The sequence below is a fragment of the Pezoporus flaviventris genome, unplaced genomic scaffold (assembly GCF_033815535.1).
Source record: "Pezoporus flaviventris isolate CSIRO_AGI_PZ_B2104156 unplaced genomic scaffold, CSIRO_AGI_Pfla_v1 ptg000013l, whole genome shotgun sequence".
NCBI classification, from domain to species: Eukaryota; Metazoa; Chordata; class Aves; order Psittaciformes; family Psittacidae; genus Pezoporus; species Pezoporus flaviventris.
In genome coordinates, this window is record NW_026892561.1 from 2,032,929 (window position 1) to 2,055,019 (window position 22,091).

At 39.4% G+C, this 22,091-nt stretch overlaps 1 protein-coding gene across 2 annotated transcripts in view; it reads left to right on the forward strand.

Moving 5' to 3' along the window:
* Positions 1–22,091, forward strand: part of USP24 (ubiquitin specific peptidase 24) — a 66,929-nt gene that overhangs the window by 40,479 nt on the left and 4,359 nt on the right. For both annotated transcript variants that reach the window (XM_061451215.1, XM_061451216.1), the window contains 31 exons: positions 53–281; positions 1,148–1,307; positions 1,575–1,730; positions 2,259–2,329; positions 3,035–3,195; positions 4,366–4,427; positions 4,773–4,964; positions 5,258–5,375; positions 6,703–6,847; positions 7,222–7,341; positions 7,581–7,706; positions 7,910–8,008; positions 8,210–8,292; positions 8,477–8,618; positions 9,030–9,149; positions 9,535–9,755; positions 10,184–10,308; positions 10,938–11,079; positions 11,404–11,554; positions 12,877–12,972; positions 13,606–13,709; positions 14,314–14,427; positions 15,173–15,269; positions 15,969–16,085; positions 16,661–16,753; positions 17,091–17,193; positions 17,984–18,105; positions 18,613–18,726; positions 19,007–19,072; positions 19,347–19,413; positions 21,466–21,544. In XM_061451215.1, coding sequence (XP_061307199.1) covers positions 53–281; positions 1,148–1,307; positions 1,575–1,730; positions 2,259–2,329; positions 3,035–3,195; positions 4,366–4,427; positions 4,773–4,964; positions 5,258–5,375; positions 6,703–6,847; positions 7,222–7,341; positions 7,581–7,706; positions 7,910–8,008; positions 8,210–8,292; positions 8,477–8,618; positions 9,030–9,149; positions 9,535–9,755; positions 10,184–10,308; positions 10,938–11,079; positions 11,404–11,554; positions 12,877–12,972; positions 13,606–13,709; positions 14,314–14,427; positions 15,173–15,269; positions 15,969–16,085; positions 16,661–16,753; positions 17,091–17,193; positions 17,984–18,105; positions 18,613–18,726; positions 19,007–19,072; positions 19,347–19,413; positions 21,466–21,544 — 3,795 coding nt within the window. The remainder of the gene's footprint in view (positions 1–52; positions 282–1,147; positions 1,308–1,574; positions 1,731–2,258; positions 2,330–3,034; positions 3,196–4,365; positions 4,428–4,772; positions 4,965–5,257; positions 5,376–6,702; positions 6,848–7,221; positions 7,342–7,580; positions 7,707–7,909; positions 8,009–8,209; positions 8,293–8,476; positions 8,619–9,029; positions 9,150–9,534; positions 9,756–10,183; positions 10,309–10,937; positions 11,080–11,403; positions 11,555–12,876; positions 12,973–13,605; positions 13,710–14,313; positions 14,428–15,172; positions 15,270–15,968; positions 16,086–16,660; positions 16,754–17,090; positions 17,194–17,983; positions 18,106–18,612; positions 18,727–19,006; positions 19,073–19,346; positions 19,414–21,465; positions 21,545–22,091) is intronic.

Below are 22,091 nucleotides of genomic sequence, written 5' to 3' on the forward strand. Positions count from 1 at the left end.
CTTGCTGTGGACATTCCAAAACAAGCCTGATGTTTTTGCTCTGTGAATGTAGGTTCTTGCTTGTTGGCCAGACAATGCCTACCTTACTGGATGAGGATTTCATTAAAGATGGGGTAGAAGCATTGTCCTCACGCCCCTTCCGTAATGTCAGCCGACAAGCAAGTAGGCAGATGTCCATTTGTGGAACACCCGAGAAGTCATCCTACCGACAGCTCTCTGTGTCTGATAGATCCTCCATTAGGGTAGAAGAAATCATACCAGCAGCAAGAGTTGCCATACAAGTAAGGAAGTGTTTGATGATTTGTGGTCATGTAGCAGTGTCGTCTCCAGTGACAGCTCTATAACTCTTGGATTTTTCATCAAAACTCCACCTTTTACACAGGTTCTTTCCCAGGCTCCATTTAAAACCTTCTGAAAATCCTGACTATCAGTCTCTTACCCCAGTCCTGGATCCAGAATTTAACATAGGAATCAGGAATCATTTTGGCAGTACAAAGGGAAGCAGTACCCCAGAAGTGGATCTACACATAAATCTTACTTGTGATTTATTTTTAGTCATGCTTAACTCTAAGGTCTTAGTAATTTTCTGTGAATAGGAAGAAAGTTCCTGTTTGAATTTGTGGTTTATAGTCCATGTTTCTTTGAATTCCAAATTTCGGGCAAGTTTTTTGTTTTGAATAACAAAGTTAATTTTTAATGAGCTTGATGGTACCCTGGGGGAGAAATGAAATTCTTACTTTCAATACCTTAGGAAAATGCTATTTTCTCCTTTATAGGCATGTATAGAAACTTCATAGTTCATGTAAAGAACATGCTATGTTAGGTTCTTGGGCAGCGCTTCCCAGATGAATCTATGTGATTGTTCCCAGATGGATCTATGTGATTGAAATCAGCATGCCTAACTCCAGATAGGTGAAAAGGATACCTACCCTAGTGAAGAACTTTAACAACTTCCTATTAAGGCAGCAATACTAATCTCTCCTTGCAAACAAAAAGACTCTTGTGTCCTTGAGCCTGCTTAGAAAAGAGGGGGGAAAACAAATCCAAATTTGACGTGATTCAGAAGATACATTCCTCTTATCCTTGTGATTAATAAAGGCTATTGAATATTGATTGTAGAAATAACTGCTGTTTCTTGTTCCTTCAGACTATGGAGGTGAACGATTTCACTTCCACAGTGGCTTGCTTCATGAGGCTCTCTTGGGCTGCAGCTGCAGGGCGACTGGATCTTGTGGGTAGTAGTCAGCCAATAAAAGAGAGCAACAGTTTGTTTCCGGCTGGGATTCGAAATAGACTTAGCAGCTCAGGTAAGTTAACTGTGTCTCTAAACCAACCTAAAGAGAGCGTTTGGCTTATGTTTAATTGAAGCTGAATTTGTTGGAGTTGGACTTGGTGATTCTCTTGGGTCCCTTCCGATTCAGGGTATTATATGGTTGAATAACACAAATCTGAACAAAATGCTGTACATTCATACTGCATTTGGAGGAGTTTTTGAAATTGCAGAGAACTGACCAGAAGCTGAGAACATCTGAAGAATGTAATGGAATACAGCACTTATTCATCTCTTAATGCAGGAAGTAATTGCAGTTCAGGAAGTGAAGGAGAGCCAACTGCACTGCATGCTGGTATCTGTGTGCGACAGCAGTCCGTATCCACCAAAGATGCACTGATTGCTGGAGAAGCCTTGTCCCTCTTAGTAACCTGCCTTCAGCTACGCAGTCAGCAGCTAGGTATGAAATAGAATTGGATTACTCACTATTTGGAATATAAGTAAAGGGGGGAGGCTTTTGAAGACAGACAAGTACAAAAAAATCATGAGAAACTTCTGGCTTTGTAAGCTGAGACAGGTTAAAAACACAAAACCTCATTAAAAAACACAGGAATTTCTTTACAGGACTGAAGGATAAGTGGCATGGAGCAAAGCATGTTTTGGGAAAGCTGACTTAACTGCCAGTATGTAAATATTTGCACTGGCTTTGAAGTATGTAATTGCTGCTGTTTGCATAGCTAATGCTTAGTACTTGAACCTTTGTGGACAGGAATTGTAGATACTGGTGGTGGTGAAAGGTGAAGGAAAGTGCTGTTCTAATATGGTGCCAGAGGGAAGAGATGGGGAAATACCCAAATAGCCATTACTGCTTTTCAGTGTCAATGGGGGTGATGTCCTCTGGGTGCCGTAGTGTATTAATGTAAGATTGTATCTGGCTTATTTTTAATTATTTAAATATTTTAAGTTATTTAAATTATTTCTGTTCCAGGATCTTTTTACAATTTGCCTTGTGTTGCTGATTTCATCATTGACATACTGCTGGGATCACCAAGTGCTGAGGTGAGGGTCTGAAAGCTTCTTGTTACGCTTCTGAAATGTTTAAACTTTGATCATTTAGTGTGGCCTGAAGATGAAATTGTTCATAACAGGCACTGGCAAAGGTTTCTGTATTTGAATGAATAAGCTTTGTATTACTGTTAGTATTTTCAGTATCTAGTGATGTGTTGATAGCAAATGCTGAAGTACTACATTCCTTAGGCTTGTTTAATCTATGGGGTACCCAGGACTGTGCAGTCTTAAAAATACTCTCGATTTAGTAAGGCAAATTCTGTAAAACTTTAGGAAAAGTTCAAGTAACTTTTCATCCCAAAAGATTTGGGTAAGTTTTAATGGACTTCTCTAAACTTCTGAAAAGTTCTTCCAAATGCTGGAACCCTCTTAAAATTCATTCTTTCTGATGTAAGATTATTCTGAATATTTTAAAATCTAGAGATTTCAAGTCATGCTTACTTTATTTCATTGGATCTCATCTATTTTACATGAAGTCTTTGCATCTTTTTGTCCTTATCCGAATTTATAATCTGTGTTTAATAAAGCATCAGAGCTTTTAGCTCAGGGATGAAAGGAGATTCCTAAATCCCTATAGAGAAGCCCTGGCTGCAAAGCTCATAGTCTGGTTTACACAAGCTTTTCAATGTCTCTACCAAAACATAAGTGTATTTTTTGCAACCTTTGAGCAGCTGCTGATGTTTGACACTGTTTCAGATTCGTCGTGTTGCCTGTGACCAATTGTACACCCTTAGTCAGACAGATACATCAGCTCACCCAGATGTACAAAAGCCAAACCAGTTTCTCCTGAGTGTTGTTCTTGGTGCCCAGCTGCCTCTTTGGTCACCAACCAGCATCATGAGAGGAATCAATCAGAGGTAAGACAAATGCTTATTTATTGAGGAAGCAAATCAGTCAACTTTTTAAGTAAGGAATGCTTTGGGAACTCTGAGGTACAAGGGATTAAGGTTTTGCAAGTCTGCTGAAAGTAGACATCCCTTCACAGCCCACATAGTTTTGGAAGAATGTAAATTGAAGGGAAGTAAAGATGAATTCTCAAGGTACAACTCTTCCTTGATGAATTCTTACAGTTCAGCTTATTTGACTTACCAAATTAAACTGGCCTGCTCTTTCTCAGGTGTGGTCATGGCAGTCAGAACCTGGCTGGAGTAGAATCATAGCATCATAGAATAGTTAGGATTGGAAAGGACCTTAAGATCATCCAGTTCCAATCCCTCTGCCATGGGCAGGGACACCTCGCACTAAACCATGTCACCAAAGACTCTGTCCAGCCTGGTCTTGAACACTGCCAGGGATGGAGCATTCACAACCTCCCTGGGCAACCCATTCCAGTGCCTCACCACCCTAAGAGGAAAGAATTTCCTCCTTATATCCAATCTAAACTTCCCCTGTTTAAGTTTTAAACCATTACCCCTTGTCCTATCACTACAGTCCCTAATGAAGAGTCCCTCCCTAGCACCCTTACATCCTTCCTGAGACATAGTGGCAATGGGATGTATGACAGTAACACTGAATTTATTTGATAGTATTCATAGGTCCAGATCAGAAACCAGTCCTAAAGGATCTGGTCTTTTCAGTGGTGTCTGGACTCATGACTTCACCTGTTTTCTTCTTCTTTATGTTACCCATTGCACCTTTAAAGCCTGTAGGTGTCAGTCCTGTTAACTTGTCCCTGATCAGCCAAAGGTTGCGGAATTTAGCAGTAATTTTAAACAGCAGTTTCCGAAGGAATCTGAATGGAGGAGTAACTGAGAAGTTAAAACCTGTTTTATCATCATAAGATAATTAACTAAAATTGTTAAGAGGTAAAGGAAGAAATCAGGATTAAATGTTATTCTTCACATTCAGAAGTAGCTGTTGGGAAGGAACCGTTTTAAAGCTGCAGCATAAAGCATATGCAGAAGCATACCTAGATAGCTATGATAGTCTGGATTAGATGGACAGAGCACACAGGCCTTAAAGGCAACTGCTTAGAAAGAAGTTTCTTCTTTTAAATTAAGCCTTTCTTCTGTTTGTACCTGTTTCAGACTTCTGTCCCAGTGTACAGAATATTTTGACCTGAGATGTCAGTTACTGGATGACCTCACATGTAAGTATGTACAGGCACACGTGTCATTCTAATGGCAGCTTCCAAACTTGTCTTCTTTCTGTAGACAAGATATAGAATTGCCTTTGCAGAGGGATAACGACACCCCGAACTCAGTGTGACCTGCCAGTGTGCTGGCTGCCCTGTGTTAATGCCTGTCATGGACTGTTCTTGCATTGTGATACAGTAAGGCAGCTCAGTCCTTTTGGAAAGTGAACTGAGTTCCTTTGTGGAAGTTACACTTTGTACACATTGTGGGGCGAACGAGACCATTACCAAACTGCTTGAAATACTTTGTATTCTGCATTTAAAGAGCTGTTGATTTTTTCTTTTCTCTTCCTCTTGCAGCATCAGAAATGGAACAGCTAAAGATAAGCCCAGCTGCCATGTTAGAAGATGAGATCACCTGGCTAGACAACTTCGAACCCAACCGTACAGCTGAGTGTGAGACCAGTGAAGCTGATAACATCCTGTTAGCAGGACACTTGAGGCTCATCAAGACTCTTCTTTCACTCTGTGGGGCAGAAAAGGAAATGGTTGGTAAGTGTTCCTTTTTAATCTAAAGTGACTAGTGTGAATTCTGCATCAGCACTGACTGATGACTATAGTAGACAGTGTTGTGTGAAGACGTAACACGTCAGTAGAAATGATGCAGAGCTTTAAGGAGTAGTTTTGGCAGTACCTTTTTTGTACCTTTGACATCTGATGAAATATTTGGATCTTTCTGTTGTTGATACGGTGCTATTAAGTGATTTTGCTGTTACAGAACACCTTTTGACATTTGCAGTGATAATACAAGTATTTAACAGTATGTGTGGGTTACTGTGTTACAGGTTCATCTTTGATTAAGCCATTGTTGGATGATTTCCTCTTCCGAGCATCCAGGATCATTCTCAATAGCCATTCTCCAGCAGGCAGTGCTGCAATCAGCCAGCAAGACTTCCATCCAAAGTAAAAACTGTTTGGTTTTTCTTCATGTTGGGTTTTGTTCTCACGAATGCAAATATTGCACTGGGGCTACAGATGCTAGGATTTAATACCAGTGTTGGAGTGTTTCTCTAGTTCTCTACATTTCCTACATAAGTGTACAAATAGCATTTTAATAAGTTTTGTGTGACCCAAAATCTTTGCTTTTCTGTACTACCAGAGTCTGTGTACTGTTAAGACATCAGTGATGAACTGCAAGCACAACTGAGCACTAGCTTCAAAGAGTACTCCTTTAGCTCATCCTCACTTGGGAAGTTGCCTAAATTGGAGCATGAGCAGGAAATTAACTGTCCAAGCCCCTTGTAAATGAGAATCTCAGAAGTTCCACTGTTTTCTTTTTCCCTTCAAAAGAAATGTGTTCTGCAAAAAGCTAATGCCAAGCAAGTCTCCTTGCACCTGACATAGCTGATAATAGTCCAGAATAAATCAAATGAGGGTGGGAAGAAGAGTGGGCTTTCTCTTTCCTGTCACACTTGCCTTCTGTTATTGCCATACAGTATCTGAAGGGGTGGGTAAATTAGCTCATGTGCAGTTTTGTGCAGCTGCAGCTGGGTTGCTTGCATTACACTGACTAGTTGGTGTTCAAGTTGGATCAGGCATATTCACACTGCCTTTCCACGTACCCTAAAGAAGATTCCAGTGGAGCATTTAGCAACCCCTGAACTGAATGGGACTTGCTACACCTTAGTGTTTTGCTCCAGCTTTGCTCCATTGCAGTTAATCTCAAGCATGCTCTTTTGTTTGCTTAGAGTAAATAAAGCCTTTTCTTTGGCTCTAAGAAGAAAGGGCTAGAATGTTTGATGCACAAAAAAGAGCTAAGTAGACCTGTTTCATGCTGCTTGAAGTGCAGGTTAGGTCTGAGGTCATCTCTTTTAGCAAGTTGTCTGGTCTAGCTCTTTCAAAGCTTGTATCCCTGTAAATAAGTCATTATGTCTGTATCAGTGTTACAGTGATAGAGAGTATCTGTCTGTCTCCTTCAATGTACAACCAGTTCTGTGTCTTTAGGGCATCTACTCTTCCTTGCTACTGAATGTAAACAAGTGTCTCCATGTCAGTAAGGGAGGCTTATTTAAAGGAATGTTCCTAGTGCTGCTCTTGTGATTTGATTCTTCCCCATTCCCCTTCCCCAAGAAAGAAAAAATAGCACTCTGCAGTCTCTCAGGAGTGTTCTATCATTTGAAGTGTTCCTTTTGAACATTAATTGTCACTTGTTCTGAGTAATGTGGCTTTCTGGAATTAGAAATAATTGAGTCATCTACAAAATAGATCTCAAATGTGGTTTTCTTTTTAGGTGCAGCACAGCAGATAGTCGATTAGCTGCTTATGAAGTGTTAGTAATGCTGGCTGATAGCTCACCTTCCAATCTCCAGCTTATTACAAAAGAGCTGCTTTCTATGCATCACCAGTGTGACCCTGCACTTACCAAGGAGTTTGATGTAAGCAAGAAGCCTTTTTTGATGTGTGTTAGCATGGGTTGGAGTACTGTGTATGATCCACTTAACTAGTGCATTCATGACATTTCCATGGTCTTCAGTTTAAGATGACAAAACACAGATTAGATTAAATGCAGACCCATGCGATCTTCCTCTGAAACAGTGAGCCTGTTTTAAGCTATTTTTAAGAGTTTTGTGCAAATGTTAAATAATTAAAACACCAAATATAGTGTGCAGTCTTTCAGAATTTATATTCCTGGTTTTCCATTAAACTGCTCTTAACAGCTTATATGATGGTGATTATAAAAGCTATAGTATGTTGTTGGAGTCTCTTGCTTTTTATAACTTACTGGAACAAAAACTGTTTGTCATTCTAGTATCTTCCACCAGTGGATAGTCGTTCCATTTCAGGATTTGTGGGCCTGAAGAATGGTGGTGCTACTTGTTACATGAATGCCGTTTTCCAGCAGCTATATATGCAGCCAGGTCTTCCAGAGGTAACTGGTTCAACAGCCATTAAAGTCCTTGTTTTGGAGTGAATGTCGCCTGAACTGCAAGTTCAATTTAGCACCATTTATAAATGATTTGTTTAAATAAACCCAAAACTGTGTATGTATGTGTGCATAAATATATACACATGATAAAGACATAAATTACAAGTTGTTACTTTAAGTTATGACACAGAACAACAATTTTGCCAAGAACCAACTTCATAAGGTTATTTATTTCCTCCCAGGCTTTCCTTTCCATAGATGATGATACAGACAATCCAGATGACAATGTGTTCTATCAAGTTCAATCTCTTTTTGGTCATTTGATGGAAAGCAAGCTACAGTATTATGTACCTGAGAACTTCTGGAAGGTATGATGTCTTCTTCTTTAGGTTATGTAGCATTCCACATGAGTTATTTATTCATCCTTTTCTCATTGTAGGATATCTAGGTATAAGTTCTACTTCAAAAAGTCAAAACATTTAATAATAACTTTCTTAAAAAAAATCACTTTTTTCAGTGATATGTATATGGAGGAACCACCTTTTCATATATATACTTATACTTCATATAGATTTTCAAGATGTGGAATAAGGAACTATACGTGAGAGAGCAACAGGATGCTTATGAGTTCTTCACCAGTCTTATAGATCAAATGGATGAGTACCTCAAGGTAAAATCCTCAGGGATTTCTTTCCTTGTTTATATGCATCTCCTTAGTACTTTTCCTCTCTTTCTCCGTTGTCCTTCAGAAAAGAAGGCAGAGAGCCATTTAACTAGTACCCATAGTATTCACAAGTTTAAAATTCCTATTGCTTTCTTGGTCTTTCCCTGCAATACATCCAACTGACATCTAACTTTACATCTCCGACAGAAAATAGGAAGAGACCAAATATTTAAGAATACTTTTCAAGGGATCTTTTCTGATCAGAAGATCTGCAAGGACTGTCCTCACAGGTAACGTTAAATTCAGTGCGTTAGTTACAAAGTAATGTGTTCCTATAACTATTAAAATAAGTAGGCCAAAATAGCATCTTGTTGATAGCTATGGGGCAAATGCAGTATTCTTTCCTAAGCATAAGTCTTGTTAATTTGAGTTCTGCTCTGTCAATGCCTTGACTGTTTTTCTGCTTGAATTTAGGTATGAGCGCGAGGAAGCCTTCATGGCTCTCAACCTAGGTGTGACTTCATGTCAAAGTCTGGAAATATCATTGGATCAGTTTGTTAGAGGAGAGGTTCTGGAAGGAAGCAATGCATACTACTGTGAAAAGTGCAAAGAAAAGGTATTAGTTCTTTGTGTATGTGAAAGAAGATTCAGCTGTAGCATGGTATTTTCTTCAGCACAGAACCCATGCTTAGGCCCTGCTTACTCTTTCATGTTGAAGACATAATGAGAACGTTAACTGCATGCAGACAGCTTTCTTTCTTCCCTGTAACTCATGTTGTGGACTGAACATTGAGGGGGATTGCATGGTGGTAAAATGTTCTGTAACATACCAGCCCACTGCACCAACTGTAATACCTGGACTCATATTTTGCCTGTAGGTATTACAGTCATCCTATGGTCACCCTGCCTCTGATGGCTGTGTTGAACATTCATTCCAGATGGCTGGAATGGTGCATCTGTAAAAGAGCACTTCAGAATGTTTGAGCTGTCTATATAGATAGAGATGATATCTTCTTTTCTTTTTAAGAGAACTACAGTGAAGCGCACGTGCATTAAGGTCTTACCTAGCCTGTTGGTGATTCATCTGATGAGATTTGGCTTTGACTGGGAGAGTGGACGTTCTATTAAATATGATGAGCAAATAAGGGTAAGAAAACATTTCTTATGGCACACCCCTGCTGCTTTGTGGAGTGGACTCTCACTCTTCCTGTTCATTCTTTTCTTTTGCCCACATTTTTGATACAGGGATTTTGAGTACACTTAAAACATGATCATGCTGCAGAAAACAAGTAGTTTTCCTTAGATATTTCCTTCTCTGCAGCATCCTTGGGGTCCTTTCAGAAAGCAAGATCAAAAACCTCCATAAACCATAAATACATTTACTTTCTGTGTCATAACAATGAAAAGTTGAAGCACCCTGTTTTTATTTGAAGTTCCCAGTTTGGGAAGTAGTAATACAATTCTCTTGAGGTTCCACTAAGCATGTACCTGATGTGATCTCTGAGTTAATCTGAAATAATCTCTTTCAACAGTTTCCCTGGATGCTGAACATGGAACCTTACACTGTGTCAGGGATGGCTCGCCAGGACTCGTCCTCGGAAGTGGGAGACAATGGTAGAAACACAGATCAAGGAGGCGGAGGCTCCCCAAGGAAGAAAGTTGCCCCTACAGAAAACTATGAGCTTGTTGGTGTGATTGTTCACAGTGGCCAGGCACATGCAGGGCACTACTACTCCTTTATAAAGGACAGGAGGTAATGAACAAGAAGATTTGCTTGGGGGTGTTGAAAGTGGTCTAAAGACTACTTGTTTTGGGAAGGTATAGTGAGCCATTCAGAGCTGTATGGGAATCCCTCTTCCCTTTCTTAATACCGAGTATCGTGAGTGTTGCTAGCACAATGATATGGGACACCATATTCTAAAAGTCTCAGCAATTCTCATGTACCTTGTATTGCAGTTTGAGGGCTTCCTGTGACACATAGTTGCAGGTGATGCGCTTCTATTTTTAATCACACTTATTTGTTTAATGCAACTTTGATATTGATTGAACTAAGCTTTCTATTAACTGTTAAAGTAAATGTGGGTTCAGGTTTGTCAGTTCTGGGGTATCCAAGGTGGTTTGTTTTTTTACTAGACAATCAAGTGACTTTGTTTCTGTGTTTCTGTTCTGTTTGAATCACAGGGGCTGTGGAAAAGGAAAGTGGTATAAATTTAATGACACCGTTGTTGAAGAATTTGATTTAACTGATGAAACCCTGGAGTATGAATGTTTTGGTGGAGAGTATAGACCTAAAGTCTATGATCAATGTAAGCAGTACTACAGATTGTTTTACAGTAGCTTTATGTTTCATACAGGTTCTCAATAGAGGTAGAGCTCAGTTCATTGTATCTAGTTTGAGTTGCTTTGTCTAATAGTCTTTATGAAGTAGTTTTTTTTCCCCAAGTCTTCTCTTTACTGAAGGCCATAACAGCTTGTATACAGCTTAATATTGATTGAACCATGTTCACTGTTGTTCAGCACTTTGTAGACTTGGTGGCAGAGGAGATTCAGAAGTAAAATGGTACTTTGTGTCTAAAAAAACCCAAAAAGGCTTTCTTTTAGATTAGTGAAAATGATGGTGCATAGAACATGGTGTGGCATCATATAGCTAAACTTCTCAGCGCTTTAAGGAATTAATTCCAAATACTTCTCCACCAGTATTAATTTGTTTCATAATTCTGACAATTATCTTCAAAAAATACGTCTGCTTTTTGCAAAAAATACTTTTTAATTCAGGTTTCTGTTATTTGTTAACATAGACTGGTGTTTTGATCTGACAAACAGCCTTGTAGTGCCACAATATACACTACTTGCACACCCAGTTTCACTTCCCCATAGGAATGAAAAAGGTACTAAGCCTTCAAAGGCCTTCATTGAATGCCTTTTCTCCCACCAGCTAACCCATACCCCGATGTGCGTCGGCGCTACTGGAATGCCTATATGCTCTTTTACCAGAGAGTGTCTGACCAGAACTCTCCAGTCTTACCAAAGAAAAGCCGAGTGAGTGTTGTGCGTCAGGAAGCTGAGGACCTCTCATTGTAAGTTCTTCTTGTGTCTGTGAAGGTTTCTCTTATATTTAGCCTAAGAAATTGAGAGTTCCTGTTCAACAAAGGAGTATACTGACCCTTCTGTTGTTTTGGTTTTTAAGCTGCTTAATGAATAGCATTTTTTTGCCTTTATAATTTCCTTTTCCATGCTGCTGTCACTATTGCAGTGAAGACATTCAAGCTGACAGCCTCAAGAAGTGTTTAGACTCATCTATATTTGCCTTAAGGTTACACTGGCTGTACTGGCACTTTAAACTTGAACTGTAGGTTTGCCATAGGATTTTATTATTCACTCTGAGCTTGTCTATATTTCAGATCTGCTCCATCTTCACCAGAAATCTCACCCCAGTCATCACCTCGACCCCATAGGCCCAACAGTGACCGCCTCTCCATCTTGACCAAGCTGGTTCGAAAAGGAGAGAAAAAAGGGCTTTTTGTAGAGAAAATGCCTGTGCGGATATATCAGGTAGATATATCAGTTGCAAGTGGCAACTGAATCCTGCTGCTAGGAAATTTAAGCACAGTAGTAAGAGGAGCACAGGAACTTAGAAGGTGGCCTTGAAGTAATTCCATTGCAAGCAAAGCTAGGAAAGAATTCAGGTTTTCACATAGTTATTAATAAGCTGCTCAGTGGTAGGTTATTGTTAAGTTTTGCAGTCCCTTCTTATAAAACTGAGCCATCATTCTTTGCTTTGAAGAAACTGCAGGCAAATTATTCAAACATGAGATATAGCAGCAGTCAGCATGCAAGCAGGGAGAGATAAGAGCAGAGAAGATGCTTCATTTGAAGTACACTTGAGCAGTAATGGAGTTGATGGCAAATTACAGTCATCCTCAGGTTCTTGAGTTAACGAGAATGTAGAAAGTGGAGGAGAAGGAAGAGAAACAAAAACCAGCTTCAATTCTGTTCATGTCTGTTAGTTTGTGTAATACTGAATATGATCTCAAAGGGGAAAACACAGATATTGAAGGCAACCTTGCAAGTCAGGACTGAAAACAGAGGTGTGATGGCATCGGCAAAGCAGTGAGAGAACGGTAGGGCCTGAGTATTCTCTGTCATAAGAGGAGCATCTCGGTCAGCAGGCCTGAAGCTCTGGTCCATACAGGAGAGGGGACAGTCTTGCATATACTTGGCTTTCAGAACCACACACAATCCTGCTGATCTGCACATACACAAGAGAGCCTACATCTCATACACTGTCACAATAAACTGCTGGCTATGTATAGCACTCCAGTAGGGCTGTATCAGGCATTAATAACTACTTTAGGTATTCTTGTATCTAGCATTGTGTTATTACAGTAAACAGAACTTGGCTCAGATTTATTGAGAGTCCTTCAGCAAAGTCTCTTTTGAAAAATGACAAATATTAATATCATTTGAATATATTATTGTGGATGCAGCTTATAATTACACCGTGGCTCCTTGCTCTGCACATGTAAATTTGCTAAGTAAGCCTTTCAGGTTTGAAGGATGTTCTCGGCTCTTTCATTAAAAGCCAGCAAAAAATGGAACTTATCAGCAACTTCTTGCTTTTTCTTTTCCCTTAATGGCCAAATGCTTATTAAGGCACTCATCTGTTCTCTTATGTTTTGTAGTATCCTTGGATATACAAATCTTGTAAGTCTCCTATATGTATTTTCCCCTCCACCGAAGCAGTGATTCAGAACATGAACAGGATAGGTCTGACACTGGTTTTTAAACACCACACGTATTTACATAAAATATGCAATTTTAGTTAGAGAAATGTACTTTGGCAGCATTTTAGGCTTTTTTGTCTTCTTTTACAGATGGTGAGAGATGAAAACTTGAAATTTATGAAAAATAGAGATGTATACAGTAGTGACTACTTCAGTTTTGTGCTGTCATTAGCTTCACTGAATGCTGTAAGTACCTAGATTTTCATCTTAAGAGTATTCAGAATATGTTGGGTAAAAGGGCCACAGCAGCTATCTGGGTCACAACCAGAAAAACTGGAAGAGAAAGATTGACGTGGTTTTGCTTTTCCAGCTGAACAATTCATTATCTCCAGTAATTCTTCATGCTGCTAGCAGCATCTGTCTCAAAGCAGACTCCAGCCTCCTGTTCTAGTAGTGGGAGAAACATTGTGACATAGTAAAAATTACCAAATAGCATGCACCTTTTTTGATGATGCAGGCTGAGCTCTAGAGACAGAAATTCCTCACTGTATGGAAAATCCAAAAGTTGGTGTTAGTCACCTCAAAGTTGATAGACTTACATAGGAAATACCATTTGCTAATTAAGTTCTTCTAGGTGGAGTAATAAATAAACCTGCATTTATTAACTTTATTAAATCCACAGATCTAGCTTGTTCCTGTTTTAGCGTATTTGTTAACTAGCACAGTCAGCACTGGAGACTGTTTTTAGCACAGAAAAATGCTTTGGTTTGTTTCTCCAAATGAAGTCAATTACTTCAGTAGAACACGTTGATGTGTGTGAGAGACAGTGTTTGTGCTGCAGGCATACTTCTGCTAAAGTAAACTTGACATTTCTTTCAGACTAAGGTAAAGCATCCTTATTATCCGTGCATGGCAAAGGTGAGCTTACAGCTGGCAGTCCAGTTCCTCTTCCAAACCTATCTCCGAACCAAGAAGAAACTCAGGTAAGCTCTTGTTCTTGTACTGTAATAACAGACTATGAGGTTTTTATGCTTCTTGTACCTGCAGCATCTTGAAATACTGAGGGTAGCATAAGCATTTACAGAAGTCACAATGCATTTGCTCAGGTAAGTTGTGAACGCTCCATCCCTGGCAGTGTTCAAGGTCAGGTTGGACAGAGCCTTGAGCAGCCTGGTCTAGTGGGAGGTGTCCCTGCCCATGGGAGGGGGTTGGAACTGGGTGATTTTAAGGTCCTCTCCAACCCAAACCATTCTAGGATTCTATGATTCTGTGATTTCTGCATTGCATTGGAATCCCATCACAAAGAGGTCCGAGAGAGGAAAGAGGGTCATGTATAACCTGACAGTTTGCTCACTCTCCCAGCTGTCTGTTCTTTTGGTGGTAGTGGATTGGGCATGGAAAGGCTTTAATGGATTTAAAGGCAGCAAGCTGTTCCCAAATACTTCCCTAAATGTTTTTGTCTTAAGCCATCAAATGCACGTTCAAGTAACGTAAAAATTCTTTCTATCTGGCAATCAAGAAACATGGCTTCAGTTTTGGAGGGCTTTTTTCCTTTCGTTTCTGACAGTTATCCCTCTTTTGTTCAAGGGCTGATACAGAAGAATGGATTGCCACCATAGATGCACTGCTCTCCAAAAGCATTGATGCTTGTCAGTGGTTAGTTGAATATTTCGTTGGGCCAGAGGGCCGGGAGCTTGTAAAGTAAGTACTGTTAGTTCTGTCTTCTGTGGTTTGTCTCATGTATGGATAAAGCTTCCTTATAACATGATCTGGCCTATACTGACGTATTCCCACAGAGTTGTCTGTGTGCATTCTTTAAATGTCACTCTAAATAATTACTTAGGGGTTTATTTCTACTGTTTTCTCTGGTTGTGCAGCTTTCTGAGTAACTGAAAACCTAATAAAATAGTGCAGCATTATGTGGAGGAGGATGCAGATGTTTTATTCAGTGGAGTGTGTTTATGTCTAGTATAGTTTATGTCTAGTCACTCCTGGAAGTGATAGGAAAGAACATGGTGAAAGTGTTCGGGGTAAGTTAAATACTTAACTGACAAAGCTCAGATAAACTGGAAGTAGTTTTGTCTCACCAAGCCCAAGATCAGCTAATAGGTGTCTTGAAAACACTGAAGACAAATTGTTGAAGATCTGATATACTTAGAGGTGTGCCAATGTAAAGAAAATTCTATCATAGAAGTTGCACTGAAAGACAGGGTCCTGTGATAGCCTTTTTGTTACTTGGATAAATAAATATGAAGGAATATTATAGAACTCACTAGTGACAAGCAGAAGGGCAGGAAAATAACTTGAGGCTTATCCACAGAAGTACAGTACAAGACATATGTGGGCTGTTATCCTTTTTAAAATGACAATCAGGGCATTTAATCGTAGTAACCGTGTGTACACGTTGATTCCAGTTCTCTTTGCAGCTTCGCCTTTTATCTTCCAGAACTTTCCTCCTGGAATGCAGTGTGAGGGAGGTGCGAGTTGCTGTAGCCACTATCCTTGAAAAAACCCTCGACAGTGCCTTGCTTTATCAGGAGAAGGTCAGTGTCACCTCATCACCAGTGATCCTGCTGGTTGTCTCTACCTCATGGCTCTTACTGTGTTTGCAGACAGTGCTGCATGATTCGTAAATGCCATGGTGAAAGGCTCTTGTCTTGACCATGCTTTCTTGATCTTCATTTCTTGAATATGTTAATGCTTGTCTATTCCTGTCCTAGGTGGTAACATGCTGCTGTCATTCTCAGAATTTAAGTTCAAAGTATTACTTAAGCAGTTCTGCCTGATTTCAGCTTGTCTTATAAACTGATATCACACATTCTTGTGATAGTTTGGAAAAGGTGTTTTCTCAAGATTTATTATCTTTCTGATTCCAGAAATCAGCTTGATTTTTAACCAGTTCTCCTTCCTCCCTTAGAAGCCTATAGCAGCAGAAAAACTGAGTTATCTCATAAGTAGGATTGTTTTTAAAGGTTTAATTTTCTATTAGAAAATCTTGGCAAGTAAGTTTGGGAAGTGCAGTTTTGTTCCATTTTGCTGATCTTAATATTCTAGGGAAGCCATCATTTGTAGATGTCATTTGTAGAGTGTTAGAGATTTACCTATTTCCCTTGGGATTCCTGAACCAAATAATTTGTATGATGAGAGCTCAAGTGTTACCTGTGTTCTGGTGCGTGCCTATGGGTTGTCAGTGAGGGCTTGGACAACTCTTTACATTCAAATTAATCATTTCTTTTCCACAGTTAAAAACTCTGCATCAATTACTGGAGGTGCTACTTGCTCTGCTGGATAAAGATGTACCTGAAAACTGTAAAAACTGTGCTCAGTACTTTTTGCTATTCAATAACTTTGTACAGAAGGTAAGAAACCATTCATTTTCATGCTATTTTAATTTTAAAGGGCAAGAGCAAAGCAGTTAGTCATCCATATTCGTAGAAGGTTTAAGCAGCCCAGTGAAACTCTTCCAGAATTTTAGTATTCTCTTTTTATTCTTTTTTGAAAAGGAAATGGCTTTAAACACTAGATTAGAATAAAATCACACAAAAATATACCAGCAGTGTACTAATTCAAGATGTCCTTTCCAGGATCTGCATAGGCATTGAAATCTAGTGTTAATGGGTTTTGTCCTATAGGAGGCAGAACAACCAAGTAGACAGGACTGTTTACCCCAGTATGGCTTCTCTCTATTCCCCTGTTCTTTTTCCTTTTTAATGTAACGTTTATTTTGCATATACTGATTCTTATGCACTTTATGCAATGTGCTCTATATAATGAGACAGCTTTTCAAAGATGTGACTTGCTGATCTGTATGATAATCTATTTCATTTCTTAGAGTGGAAAATGCAGTGTTTAGCCCATGCAATTTACTCTTGTTCCCCAGAGCCCTAATTCTCGAGCTACACAGGAATGTAACTGCTTCTTATTGTCCATACAGCAGGGTATAAGGGCTAGCAGTCTTCTTCTCAGACACTCTGCTTTGAGGCACATGATCAACTTCCTCCTTGGCCCCAACCGGCAGAGTAATCAGGTAAAGTTTATGTAGCATGTGTTGTGCTGTGGTTTGTCATTTCCATGGGTTTATGATGCTTAAATTAGGAATAAATGCTTTCCAGGTGGTAGGATAGGCTAATCCTTGGATTATTCTGCAAACCTCATGCAAGTGTTAGTCTGCCTATGCGTAGTTAGCATGGAAATAGCCATTTTGGCAGAAGTGAGCATCATGTTTCTGATAATAACAAAGTTTTCACCAGCTTCCAAGTATTAGAACGTGGTGATGGACCGTTAAGGATGTTGCTTTGCTTTAGCTTAGCAGAACTAAACCAGCTGATAAACAGTTAATGAAACGTCTCTTTTGTCTTAACCAGAATCGCAGGTGGAGTTCAGCACAAGCACGTGAGTTTGGATATCTTCACAATACTGTAGCACTTCTTGTTTTGCACTCTGACGTCTCCTCACAAAGAAATGTTGGTAAGAACTATGATTTTGCCTTCTGGTGGCTTTGCATTTCAGTTCCTTTGACTGGGAATAACTTAGTGAGGAAAATAGAATAACCTTGAACGTAAGGCAGTAATGGTTAGCATGTGTTTAATTACTATTCATTTTGCTGTAAATGTACCAAGAGGCTGTGGCAAACAGATAGTATTACAGGCACTCGGGGAGGGAGGCTTGTGGAAATCCTGATAATGACATTATTGTGCCATCTCCCCTCCCCTTTATGCCTAAAAGCTCTTTCCTCAGTCTGAGCTGATGAATAGCAAAACATGAAATACTCTCCTAGGTGTCTCTCCAGAGGCAGAAATTTCCAGATAAAGATAATAAAGGAATAAGTTGAGATCTTCAGTTTCCTGAAGGAGGAATTTCAAGTTGACTTTTTGAAAGAATAAGTTAATTTCTCTCTAGGGTTAAAAGTTTCTATAGTTGATGGAAAGTCAAATATCATAAAGTAAAAGAAGAATGATAAAACATTCTGAATCTGAATGTGCAACAGTGATAGGGAGTAAAACTAAAGCTCAAAGTACTGATAGTAAATAGGAACGTTTTGCTTTGACCTTCTTGCAGTTCATTTGGTAATGTCACTGAAGTAAATGACACTTCAGGTGTGTTAGAGATTACTTGGAACAGTATCATACGAGCTGTAAGGTGGTTGAGGTGAATGTTATTAGAGACCATAATGATGGCAGATGAGCAGCAGTGTCTTTTTAAGGTGTGTAGAACAAACTGATTTATTAGTGGATTGTTTTTGTATTTGCTATTATAGCTCCTGGTCTCTTTAAGCAGCGTCCACCTCTAAGCATCACCACTTCAGGTCCGCTTTTGACTCTCCATGAAGAAGTGGAAGCCTTGTTATTCCTGTCTGAGGGAAAACCCTACTTAATGGAGGTATCTGTTCTAAATTCTGCCCAGCTTGAACCTAAAAGTTGGTCTGATGTGATTTCTTTGAAGTATCCTTACATGAAAACACTGAGTATTAAAAAGCAGCCAGTGGGAGAGTGTGGTTATTATTTTGAGCCTAAACAAGAAGGCACTTCTGGTTTCTTCTTGACACCTTCTTATTCTAATACATCCCTAAGCTTAAGGGTCTGGTTTGAGAGTTTACAAAGACAGCAAAGGCAGCTGAACACATTTTGCAAGTGCCCATGCCCTCAGTTACCATCTCAGCCTGAGGAACTAACTGGAATTGCTCTGACCTACTGGATCATGCTTGACCCAGGCCCTTGGAGGTGAGCAGCAGGAGCTGAATAGAGTGTTCAGAGCTTCAGCTCACTGCACTATGTGGTGCTAGGAGAAGAAGCTGCATCCTTCCTGAAAAAGACTAACATCCTATTACAAACTTACTTAAAAATAATTATATGGCTGTGTCTGAAATTGTTTGCACTTTTCCCTTAGGTGATGTATGCGTTACGAGAGCTAACTGGATCTCTGTCAGTTCTCATTGAGATGGTGGTATATTGCTGCTTCTGTAATGAGCACTTTTCCTTTACTGTGCTACACTTCATCAAGGTAGGGAAATAATCAAGATAAGCTTTTTGCTTATCCATTTTTGCTCGGCACATTCCAAGTATTTCTTCTAGGCTTTCATCATACTGTGTCTTATGGGTTATAATGACACTGGAATCAGTACAGTTTGTTGGACTGGGGAGAGTGTTGGTGGATTTGGGGGTTCTTAGGTTTTTGTTGCTTAAAACAACAAATTTCTTTAAAATCTGTAAAGCTGTCTTTTAATTCTTTGTGTCATCAACATACTTTGCAATATAAGTAACTTTATATATTTTACATACAGACTCAGCTAGAAACTGCTCCACCTCATGAACTGAAAAACATATTCCAGTTACTCCATGAGATACTGGTAGGTGAAGGGGAAAGACTTGTACAGAATAGGTATTGTATCAGTGCATAATGCAAAGAGGCAGGACTGCCTTGGTCATTTCAGCATCCACATATCTCTTAATCCTTCCACTTGGAGTTTTTAGTACTTTTAAATTAATATCTTGATAATTCAGTGATAAATGAAACTTCACAAGTCTTTCTTGATTTTTTTCATATTGAGGTTGTTAAAACCATTCCATAGAATAAATACAGGGATCGCACACAACTTACTTTGATCTTTTCTTTTCTAACAGGTTATTGAAGACCCATTGCAAGTAGAGCGCATCAAATTTGCCTTTGAAACTGAAAATGGATTAATAGGCAAGTAAGCCAGTGGGTGAACACTCCTGTCTCCTACTGACCTTGTGGTGATGACGGTTCATACCATCTCCTAGTTTCTAATCCTTCTGAACTGTTTTACTTCTCAGAGAAAACAGCTCCACACGTTTGAGTTAGCCACCACCACTCTAAGAAAATCCAAAATAAGCATTAGAATAGTGTAATAATGGCAAAGTGGAAAGGAATTTAACTAGGAAAAATGAATTCTCTCCAGCAACAGCAGTCAGTGAACCCAGAGAGAAATTATACTTATGTACTTAAAAGAGGTCAGCAACAGAACTAAGTCTTCTGAGTAAGAAGCAGGTCAAGGTATATACATAAGGGGTAGGGGGAAGTACCTTGGATTAACATACCAGAGTAGCTTTTTGAATCCTGTAACCCTTAAAATTTAGTTTTTATTTTCTACATATCTCAAGAAATTACCAGTCTTTTTTGTTTTGTCAGCATCCTCATTACTATAAAAAGAAACTAGTTCAGCATGGAAGGATGATAATACTACTAAATGCAGGACAGACTCATAATCTAACAAGTGGCTCCAATTTTTGCTGCTCATACAAAGTATTGTCTGTCTGTTTGATGCAGCGAATTACTGAAGTTACTAAAGCATTCAAAAGCAGCAGAAAAGTCCCAGAAGTGATGAGATCTTATTTCATGTGAATCTGGAGAGAAGGCTTTTGTGTGCAAGAGAAAAGTGGGGTGGCCACATGGTGCTCAAAGAGCACCTCTGATGAAGTAGTGCAGCATGAACACCTTTCTCAGAGCTGTTTGGATGAGGAGCTGCTTCAGATTGTGGCTTTCACCTGATTTTGGATTCTGTTTCACTGAGAAGGAATATTTAGCTTTGTTCTTTATTTCTTTCTTATACTGCTATATCTTCTGTTTAATAGTTTCTATGTATGACTGATAGAATATGCAGCAATGTAAGACTATAGCTAAGTGGTTATTTTGTTTCTAGATAAACTGGTCCCACTTGGACCAATTCTGTTCTGTAACTTGGGCAATGCATGACCATTTTTTCCTCTGCAGAGGAAAGGTGTCGTTATTCAATTGGGTTTTATGGTGAAGGCTTCAAGAACTGGCATGAGTTTTGGGTGTGGAAGTTGCACTTGTACCTAGCAGCTTCCTTGCAACAGCAATGAACAGCATCCAGTCTCCCTGCACTCACAGTGGACTGTAACCTATCCATCACATTGGCTACTTTTACTTCCAGAAAGGAAATCAGCAAATAATAGTCTCCTGTGGTCCTCACCAGGGTATCTGTGCATAATTTGCAGTATAGCAGTGCTGTCATCTTAACTGCCTGCTGTGCTTCAGCAGTAATTGAACTGGCAATTGGCAGTTCCCTAGCAATTATTTGCCCACTTTGGAGGTTTCACTACAATGTTCTTCCCCGAGTGCTATGGACAGAGCAACTTTTGCGTGGCAAATGTGATTGTGACAACTTGGTGCAAACCTTTGTGCTTTTCCTCACTCAATTCTGTTGAAAGATGTGGGAATTCATGGTATAGAAAACTTCCTGGAAGGAATGGCCTGGGGTTTTGCTGGAGTCTCGATGGAAGAGTTTCATGGCTTTTGAATGCTGCTATCCTTGTTTGTGTGAGGAAGCTGTAAACATTCTTCTAGCTATGCAAATTCTGATCCAGGTGGAAGCTGGTGATCTGGTCCATTTATGTGGGTTTCAGACAGTATTTTTTTCCCTTCAGATAGATGTAACCATAGTGATTATCTAATATAGAATGGATTATAGGGAAAGAACTGCATCAGGAGAGAACTGTTTAAAATTCAGGTACTGCATTTGAAAGAATTACTGCATTCTCACTTTGATCTATTTTTAATCCAATAGAGTTGTGGAAGTACTCAAAACTGGCAGCAATACAGCAGTGTTTAACACAGATACTCATGCTAACATCTGTAAAGTAACTTCTGCCACCCAAGTTAAAATTCTGGCTTCATCTTTGTTATGTTTTCAGCCTGGCTGGTACACAGGAATCTGAATTGTGGTTTCTAATCTGTGTGTTTCTTCTCTTCCCACAGCCTTGATGCACCACAGCAACCACATAGACAGCAGCCGTTGTTACCAGTGTGTCAAGTTCCTTGTTACTTTGGCTCAGAAGTGAGTAATATGAGTTTTGCAGTTTAACCTCATCCCTACCTTAGCCCCCTCTGTGACTATTCAGGCTGCTACTCTTTCAGCTTTTTATCAGCTTTATCTTGTGTTACTGTGATATAAGTGATGCTCAAAGGTCTTGATAGTACGTGTGTCAGTATGAAGTGGAATCTGTACTGATTAGTACCTGAGATGGATTTCTCTGTAACAAGTGATAATTGCTGTTCATAAAGGCAAAGGTCAGGTACACCCTGTAGAGTAGGAGCCTAGCATTAAGGCCAAGATAAATGTAAGGTAACTGTCCCATACTTTGAAATATCAAGATTCCTAAATTCTCTGTTTAGAACTTGGCTTATGCCCCAGGAATGCATAGTTCTGAAATATGTGAATCTTTGTAGCATACTACTTAGTGTAAACTTTACTGGGCATTATTGCTCTTGCTAACTCAGTAACAGGGCTGTGCAGTTCAAGACAGAATTTGCAGTGATAACAGTGCATCCAGAGGGCAGCAGCACAAAGACAAAGAAGTCTTTGCATTTCTTTTTAGGTTTGC